Source organism: Eucyclogobius newberryi, unplaced genomic scaffold (assembly GCF_026437365.1).
Source record: "Eucyclogobius newberryi isolate DKJ021-1_F unplaced genomic scaffold, fEucNew1.0.hap1 SCAF_5, whole genome shotgun sequence".
Classification (NCBI taxonomy): Eukaryota; Metazoa; Chordata; class Actinopteri; order Gobiiformes; family Gobiidae; genus Eucyclogobius; species Eucyclogobius newberryi.
In genome coordinates this window covers 11,016,123-11,026,122 of record NW_027316167.1, presented here as the reverse complement: position 1 = coordinate 11,026,122, position 10,000 = coordinate 11,016,123, and the positions used below count along the sequence as shown (strand labels likewise).

The 10,000-nt window shown below is 41.2% G+C and overlaps 1 protein-coding gene across 1 annotated transcript in view; it reads right to left on the bottom strand.

The window, feature by feature from the left end:
* Window positions 1-9,891, bottom strand: part of fbn1 (fibrillin 1) — a 142,965-nt gene extending 133,074 nt beyond the window's left edge. Inside the window, exons 1-3 of the mRNA XM_072465628.1 lie at window positions 9,754-9,891; window positions 9,326-9,659; window positions 4,406-4,488 (exon numbers count right to left, since the gene is read on the bottom strand). Coding sequence (XP_072321729.1) covers window positions 4,406-4,488; window positions 9,326-9,567 — 325 coding nt within the window. The 5' untranslated portion in view covers window positions 9,568-9,659; window positions 9,754-9,891. The remainder of the gene's footprint in view (window positions 1-4,405; window positions 4,489-9,325; window positions 9,660-9,753) is intronic.
* Between the last annotated feature and the right edge of the window lie 109 nt (window positions 9,892-10,000).

The window sequence follows — 10,000 nt, the reverse complement described above, 5'->3', positions numbered from 1 at the left end:
TGGTACTTTTGAATAAGGGAGGGTAAAAGTGAACAGTGTGTAGTATTGTAACTGCTAGTTTCTTCCTGTGAGAGTTGACACTTCACTGTGATTGGTCAGATCCAGCCGTCACTCACTCTGAGCATGAAAGAGGTTGACCAATAGGACGAGGGCGTGCGTTAAGAGCCTAGAGCTGTATTTAACAGAAAGGCCACAAAACTACGAAACTAAATCACATAAACAGTAAAAAGCTGCGCTCTCTTTCAACAATGTGACGTTTTTGCAAGAAACATCAAAACTTATGATCCACAACTGTTGAACCGTGTCATTATTTGTTAGAGACGAGCTTCACAAACGCGCCTTATCAATCTAATGGCTTTAAATTCTTTCAAACTGACAACGATCACGTCTTTGGAGTTAAGTAATGGCACCACTTTGCGAGGCTATTAGTTTAACGATGCTGACAGAGGAGACGTGGATAATAGGCCCAGTACTTATGCATTAGATATGAACCATAAACCGGGTCAATAAACCTACAATCTGAGCATCAAACAGCAAATTCCACCACAGATATATGACCCGCCCTTCGTCATGTCACACGGAACACAAGCTAAAGCGTTTGACTGGATGAGAAAATGACAATTATTCCTCGTTGTTTTGTTGTCTGCTCTTGTGTACATCTTTGAGACTCTTTTCTGACTTCACACGTTCCCCAGACTGCGCTGATCTTGACGCACAAGCAATAAAATAGCACACGAACACATGCAAAGCCGCTCAGCGAATCCTGCGATATCGCTCCGGACGTGCTACACTGACGCTCTTGTTTCATTGCCGTTTCTACGGTGCGTCCGTCTGTCACGCCCACGTCGAAGGGCCAGTTTTATATTCTCAAACAACGTCCCAAAGGTCTTCAGAAAACTATCCCGACTACTAAGGCGAAGGATCCGTCGGTCCACAGTATGCGATAAAACTACTGCAACTGAATAAAATGTAAGTGGATAAGTATAAAGTCAAACTGAGGATCATTCCAAGCAAAGAGTTTGGACTGGCTTTGAATTGTTTAGACCTTCTTTTTTACTTGTTACTATTTTTGTATTTATTCTACAAAGGCAGATTATATTATTATAACAAATAAGATCAAAAAGTAAATCAAAATTCAAACAAAACAGTCAAATAAACTAGACTTAATAATAGCGGTGGGAAATAGAACAAAAATTAGTATCTTGACACATTTTTAGCATCTCAATAACAATATTCAGATTTTCACAATGCAAATATGCCTGTAAATGTCTAAAAACATGAATGGACCATAAAGTAACTTCAATAATAACTTTATACTGTTGTTTGGGCAAATACACAAGGCATTTCTGTTTCCTTTTGCTGCACATTGTAATAGTTTAAATCATAGACAATACAGATAATATATAGACACTTTATAGTCTAATTTTGCATAACTCCAGAACACCAACTGCGATATTATCTATTTCTGATACACCTCCCACCTCTAATAATAATCACAATGAGTTGGGGAAGTGTCTAAGTGTCGAACGACTAACTCAACAAGCAAAAACGACTGAAAACAACTCTAATATTCTCTTTTTGGTCCGCGTGTTGCTGCCTCTCGTCAGTCTGCGCTTGACAAATCCAAAATGTCAGATTTTACATTTCGAACGGTGCCCTTTTGCCTTGATCTAAACTTAATTTCCAGCTTTCAGCAGCAATAACCCTTAATTCCATATACGGTCGTGTCTCGTATCTTGGTTTAATAATGGTACGGTCGTCAAAGTTCACTTGGCCAACACAAGCAGGGCTATTTTCTCCTATTCCTGCCATAAAGGAGCGCCAGTGCTTTCAATGTGTTTTGAGTTGGATTTTCCCACAGACAGTTCAAATCAGGTACAGAGCCAGCACTGACCCTACACCCAAGACGTGGACTTTGCAGACTTCGACAAGGCCTCCAGACATTAGCCACAAAAATCGCCTCGAAATAGCGTCGTAATTTACAACAGAAAACTGATTTTGACCACATTTTTGGCTTTCCGCGCAGCCAAGAAGTCGCTGCATTTCACTGTAATTTTGGAGAGCTTTTCATTTGGAGGGATTTGACAAAGAATATTCCTACGCTGTGCCAGTGGCTTTAAGCAATGCGGTGGTGATGAAAGAAAGGTCTATCAGTATGCAAACAGCAAAACTATTCGCACTCCAAAAGCAAGGACATACGGTATACCACAACTTGATTTGAAACATAATTTAAAATAACATATAAAAGGTTGGTCTAGTTTATTCTCACAACATGCCCACTGAATCTGTTTTATGTTTCAAACCATCAAAACAAGAGCTTTTCCTCTAATTCTACCTGCTTTTATCCCTTAGCGTGCCACTGACCCTGAGTGTTGGAGTGAAAACCAGACCGTTGCACACTTTCTACATCTAATAATACAGTATTTTTATGAAAACGCTCATGTGAAGGTGTGAACACGCCTGGAAACGCATACATAATACTGTCTATAATTACTAGTGATGCGTCAAAGTGTTTGTGAGAGCGTGGAACCAGTTGGATGGTTTTAAACTTCCTCCTTTCAGGGATTTGAAGCCATATGATTTGCATTTTTTCTGGTAAGTGCACATCTATAACAATATACTACTACAACTGCACAGCTCTTATTGGTTGGCTTCTGGATGAGTGACAGGTGGAGTTATCCGATTGCAATGCAGCGTGAACTTTCAGTAGAAGCAGATGACTTTAGTTACCTCCTCAAGCCAATATAATAGTAAGTTTACATCGTGATACAATTGAACTCATGATCTGGCCCTAGCTGCCACTTTAAATTAGGTTTCATGCAAGGTTTGAGCTCCTGGGTTTATTGAGATTTTATTGGAAGGGGAGGACAGTAGGAGTTCTTTGATAGTCTTAGTTAAAAAAGCCCTTTATGATCTCAAAAACGTTCAAAAGTGTACTGTAAGAATTGGGTTTTAAGGTCCGTAAAAGTCCGTCCACGCAACTATGGAAGGAAGACATTTTTAGACTTACAATAACTCTTTTAATAAACAATAGTTTGATTTATTGTTCCTGTCGTAACCTCTGACCCTCTTGCCCTGGACACACTGTATGTATAGGGCCATAAACCGTCTTTTTGACAGATGATTTTCCGCTACATTTGGACCGTGAACTCAAGGAGGAGACCAATATTGTGAGTTACTTCCTGTCTATGTCTCTGTATTGTCTTTGCCGGCGCTTTAGCCTTTACCAGATAAACTGTGTGTGGCCGGAAAAGCTTTGGATAGAGAGAAAGAATGGAGGGAAGACGTGCATCAAAGACAAAGCAAATACAAAGCAAAATACTGGAGCTATAGTGCGCGATCTGCGAATTTTGATTTTTAAGTTCCGCGCTTTCCTGTTTAATGCTGCTCTATGCTCAAAAACACACATTGTCGAGTTTTACGCACACACTCGACCGATTGGTCAGCCTCTCGTGCTCTGAGTGAGTGACAGACTGAGGCGTTAACTCTCAGAAGGAAGAGATAAAGTAAAGCCTCATTTTCAAACCATGGAAGGAGGAAATCCGTGGTTAAACTAGGGCTGCAACGAATGATTACTTTAGAAGTCAGAGATTCGTTTTTCCATTAGTCGACTAGTCACATCATTATTTCTATTGTACATTGTCAACCAAATAAAGGTGGAAATATCTGTAAAAAAGTAAATTATTGATGAAAATCTAATTTTCATTTAATGATATCACCATCTTTATTAAAGAATAATCTTTTTGCATGTATTTAAGAGTTTGTATAGTAAGTAAGTAAGTAAGTAAATTTGATTTATATAGCACCTTTCACGGACAGAAATCACAAAGTGCTTCACAAAACACAAAATAAAACAATAAAAACACAAAAAACTTACAGTGAACAATACATATACAATCTTTACATGAGAAGAAAGGGCTCAAAGTGAAGAAGAGAAGAAGAGTCCTGATGGAGCTGTACCAGCTCATACAGTAAAAATCAGTCCATAAAACAAGTGCATTTAAAAGGCTTGACTAAATAAAAAGGTTTTAAGCTGACCCTTAAAAGCAGTGAAGTCCAGATAACGGTTACGATGATCAAAATAGAACTATTATTATTGTTTATAGCCGATTAGTCATGATTAGTTTGTTAATTCTTGCAGCCTTAGTTACCCACACGTCTAAAATCACTGGTATTCACATGCATGATACTTCTTACAAGCCACATACGTAATGTCTTGTTTGAATTTGATCTAACATTTCTTTTACAACATACTAAGTGGTGCACTACATTTCTCTCAAGTCTGGAAGATCGTATCAGGCAGATAATAACGCTCACGACAGACTTTAAGAATGACTAAGCCACTACACGTTTGTGAATGCAGCAGGAGAGAAGATGTCACGGTGGTGGAGCAGATGACACTTACGGACAATGCACTGGTTTCCTCCGGTCAGAGTCTTCCATCCGGGACAGCAGTAGGCGTTGTTCCTCGACCCACAGACATTTGGACTGTCGACAGAAACACAAGGACATCACAGGAGTTAGATTTACTGTAACATAAACTGTGCACTCTTCATGAACTGTAACCCTCAATTTGTACAACAGATTAGGTTTGCAAAGAACTATTCCCAAACTTGAAAGATTAGCATATGACTAGCATAAGATTAGCATAGATAGACCTGTTTGGGCTTGAGCTCACTTTAAATTCAAGTTATTGGGATCATTAGGTTTGTGATTTGCATTGCACATTTTAAACACATCCAAGAGCACTGACACAGCAACTTCCTTTTGAATAATAATTTGGATTGGATTAGGGTAATTGTCTAGTAATACCAGCAGTTTAAATGATTGGACAGCAGAAAAAAAAAAAAAATGCAACAATGACAATCCATCGCTATAGTTAATTCAATTGGGCAAAAAGCTTATGTCCAGAAATATCACAGTGTCATGGTGATACAAGCAGTTTTTACGACTTATAATTGCTAATGATAATATGCGCCCTTACTTCACAGAGCCCTTTACACATCCTGATGAATAGAATGTCAAAAAATAATATTTGTTAATAAATATAGTGAAAAAATGTTCTGCCAAAGGACAAAATGCCAGACTTTAAGGAGGTCGCTTCCTGATCTGAATGACTGGGCACGGCAACGGTCCTTCATTGTCATGGCAATTACACAACTCACATACAAGAAATCAAAATATAACATCTTCTAAATCTGTTGAAAAGTCCTCACAGAATCTTCACAATAGTTCCTTTAATAATATCATCAAAACCATTCTGAAAGGGGAACGTTTGCTCTATTCATGTGATAGTTTTCAATATCGACACTTGTTCAAATAAGTAGTTAGTCTCGATGCTAGTTTAAGTACAGATTATTATTCATCAGTGTGTGTGGGTAGTTGTAGTGTCTTGCTGACTGAGCCGATGGAAGTCTGAAGTGTGGATCGCTCTAGTTTGCCGTACTCTCCTCGTCTTCTTCACTCTGGATGTTTCTGGTACATGTTCTAGTCGGCTGTCTGCTCTATCTCTCCCTGGGGCTGGTCTGATACAGCGCTCACCCTCTGTAATGCCCCTGAACCAGATGTTTGCTCTAAATGGAGTTAAAGTCTGTCCAATAAAGTGTGGAGCGGTGAGCTGCGGACGGGACGACCTCCATCAGCTGTTTCTCTCTGTCACCACCGGACACAGATGCACTCTCTCCTCCCTCTTCCTCTGCTCCTCGCTTCCCTATGCACTTCCCATGACTTATTCCACTTTTACTACAGCTTTACTTTCTGTGCTGTTTGTTGGGCGATTTTTATCGGGGTTTGACTTAAAACTAACCCCTCCACAGCCGATCAGTCAATCAAAACTTACAGAGACACATCCATTTTGGCCTTTTTATCCCGCTTGTGTCCAAAAAGTATGATATTGCAATTGCTGTTCCAGAGTCTTAAGTCTAATGTATTAAAAATGACCTGGAAAAGAGCCAGAAACTTCTAATATAAGCCTTTGTGCCATTAAGGAGCTGAATAAGTCATAGCTTCCCAATTTATTTAACGAAATGCGCTTTATTATAGTTTGTGTGCTTGTGCTGTGACGTGTGGGAATGAGCAAGCCGAAGACACATTTCTGACATCACTGCGTGTGACAGACAATAAACGTATTTTATTCAGTTCTGTTCTATAATGTAATGGTTTAACGTGATTATTCTGCCCTTTTGTGGTTACATTTAAGCTCCATTTACGTTGTGTGTGTGTATTGAACCCCACTAAAACATTTACAGGCACATTTGAGCTCATTGCTGATGTTAAAATACTGGCTGATTATTGTTAAACAGATATTGCAACAAAGAAAATACTGCAAGATTCTTTTTAGTCAATATCGCCCCGCCCTGAATACTCCACGGAGACAAGCAGGGGGCGCCACCTGGTCAAGTTACAGGTCAGATCTGTGGCGAAGCAACAGATCTCACAGTGAGAGAGTGTTTTTCTATTCAACTGAAATGTAATAAATGCAAGATACATGAGTGAAATGCAATACTACGGAACCTTCCGAGCAAATCTATGACATCTCAATGTAGGGCTGGGTGATGAAACGTAATGTTAAATGCAGCTTTATGCTCAGGCACAGATACTTTTCCACTCCTGCTCAGCTTGCTTTGCCTGCTCTGACTGGATTTGAGGAGGATTTAACTAAACACAGTAAAAGGGTAAACTTTTGGAAGCAGCAAAGACAAACTGTATGAATTGTGAGCAAACAAAATTGTGATCTGGCACCAAGTAAATGGTGATAGGTTTCAGCCCCGCCTTTCCTTTAAGTGTCTTGCCCAAGGACTTGCAATTCTCTGCACATTATGACTAAATACACTCACATCGCTACAGTGCAAACAAAGACACTAAATCAGACATCCACAACAAGCCCTTCCACCGCCAAACACATACCCTCCACTTATTTGTGACCAATACAAACTGTATCACAGAACACGCTTTGATTACCGTATTTTCCGGACTATAAGTCGCACCGGAGTATAAGTCTCACCAGCCAAAAAACGCATAATAGAGATGAAAAACCATATATAAGTTGCATTAGAGTATGAAATGCGGTTGCAAGTGTGAAAATAACAAATAATATCACATACAAGTCGCTCCGGAGTATAAGTATATAAGTATAAATATAAGTATAAGTCGCACCCCGGCCAAAACGATGAAAAAAGGGGCGACATATAGTCCGGAAAATACGGTACTTAAAACGTGTGATACAGACAAAAAGCTTATACAGCCACTCCAGTCAAGCGATGCAGATCATGTCACACGTTTATCAGTTGCTCGTTTTGCTGCACTTCCTGGTTGAAATTAAAACTGTAAAGTAGTCACATTCGTTTCTCTAAATCCGAGCTGCTCTTTTCCTCTCGCAAAGACCCACAGTGAACAGCTGCACATGTGATTTATCCATAACTGGGGTGTGGTGTTTTTTGGGCCTCTCTTTCCCTCTCGTTCTCTCGGTCTCTCTCTCCACACACACACGACCAATGGCCTCCTTTGTTTAGATGTAATTTATTATCACACAGAGCAGGAATGTGATTTTCTTGCCAGTATTTAATTACGAAACTTTGCTCCAAAACTTCCAGACAATGTCACTCGCGGGTCTCGCACAGTTCATTATGAAAATACTCTGGCGTTTTCTGACCCGCTGCGGACGGACAGGACCGGGGCAGCTGGTTCCCAAACTGTAGCTTTTAATTGAGTGGCCACAAGGCTTTACAGTACCGCGTGAGCGAGACGTGGGGAAAGCACGCGCACATCCTTGCAGCGGACGATAAAATAACATGGGGGGGGAAATGACGTCGACGCAGACTTTTTGTGTGACGGAAAAAGACATTCACGACGTGGACAGGTTGCGAACGGATGATGATGATGTCCTTTTTTTGTCTAATATTCATCCAATTTAAGCGGCTGTTTTACCTTCTAAATGCACCAAGAGAAAGTAAGAATAAGAAATACAGTGGTAGAACAATCATTCACCCATAAACCGAAAAGTTGGTGGTTAGATCCTAGCTCGTTGTGTCCTTGGGCAAGATATTTGTATTAAAATATTACTGTCCCAAAAATGTAACTGAATGACACCACTTTGCGTTACTTTTGAGTTACTTTTGTCGTAGAAAAAGTGAATTTCCCAATTTTAAGGCCAACAGCACAAACCAAACCCGTGTTACTGAGACTGTATCAAGTCATATTGTCCATTTTCACTCATTTTTGTAACGTGTTACTCCCAACATCCTGTAAATGTGGTGTGCAGTGCGAGGGTCTATAGGTGCAGGTGGGCAGCCATGCACTTGTCAGTCGAATGGATAATACATGAAACAAAAGACTAATGATTACTATTTATTATGACTTCCAGTATTCTTCTTATGTAAAGGAATATCTCACCTCAGAGAACAGAACAGGATAATGTGGTTAAGGAATAATACATTTTTGTCTCCTTTTTCAGCCAGCAGCAACTATGGGCCTAAAACTGACCTGAGGGTGTAGGGCTCACACACAGAAATCACCCATTCACCATGTGTTTACCAAACAGATACTTTTGGGACAAATGTACACTTCAGAGCTCACGTTATGGCTGAAAACGAAGCAAAACTCTACCCAGCCATTTGCAAATAGTGTACGAGAGTGATAGAGGGCAAATTAATGAGCTTAATTAATTGCGCTCATGTATTTGTATAGCGGAAGAGTGTTTTAATGTATTTTGTATTAAAAATATATAATGCTCTGGCAATAATCAAGTTAGTAGTTTGCTTTAACCACTAGAGGGAGTCATGAGTAATTAATCCAGCGCAAACAAAACTGAAAAAGATAACATTAAAGCTCTCCCACCCCGCCCGAAAGTATAGTGTAAAAGCAACACTTTGTAACAAAATCAGACCGCTGCGGGCTGTCTGCGTGGGATTGTACAACCTTTAGTCAACACAAACTTGTGAGAATGAGCCAGGTTAAGCTGTTTTAAGCTTTAGTGATCAAAAGGTATATGCATGTGAGCACTGGTGAGTTGTTAGATAGATTTAAATATAAGTTTCCTTATTTCAACTTTTGAAAATCGGGGAGGTTATGGTGATATGTTCTGTGCACTACTGAAGGCAAGACAAGAAGGACAAAAACTAGTCTGTTGCAAATGGGGTCGAAATGGAAAGAGGACGCATCACTCCCCCTATCGGTGATAACTTAGACTTTCAAAGTGAGACAACTTCAGACATGAATCTGAAGCGGACAATAGAACCGGGAGACACCTGTGTCCAGTCAAAACACCGGCATAACGTGACAGCGCGCGCCCGGTGACGGAAAGGCGTGAATATGGGAGTCACGTTACCCTCTCAGGACATCCGTGCCGCCGCGCCTCTTGGCTCTGCTGGCCCTGGAGTCCGCGGCCGGCTGCTTGGTCCCCTGCTCGACCTCCGGAGTGTCCACCCTGAGCAGGCCGAGCTCCACCGCAGGTTCCGCCGCCTCTGCCGCCACATCTGCCGCGCGTCCGACCTGCGCGCATCCAAACAGCGCCAGCAGCCAAAGCGCCGCGGCCATCTGCAGCAGCCGCGTCCGACTCCACGCACGCATTATATATCCAATTCTCCCAAAATCCGTCCTCTCTCTTTGGCGTTGAGCGGTTTGTCTCTCTCTCTCTCTCCCTCTGCAGTCCGGAGTCAAAGCTGGAAAGCAAATGTAAGAAGACAAATGAAAAAGAAGCGCGCTCGCAAAAAGTGGGAGAAAATAACGGGCGTGTGCGTAAAACCTGTTGCGTACCTTGTCTCCAAAGCAGGAGATCCGCTTCAGACCCGCAGAGTCTCCTTCAGATCACTCTGGCACTAAGTAACGGTGAACAAAAGCAGGGCAAATGCGGGTTTAAAACAAAAAAAGGGGGTGAAAAGTGAGTGGAAAAGCGAGCCCCTGTGGAGAAGATGCTATAAATAAGCGCGCATGGTCACGTCCCGAGCCGCGGTGACTTTGCGCAGATTGAGTTGAAGGAGCTGAAGATGAGACTCGGTGCTGG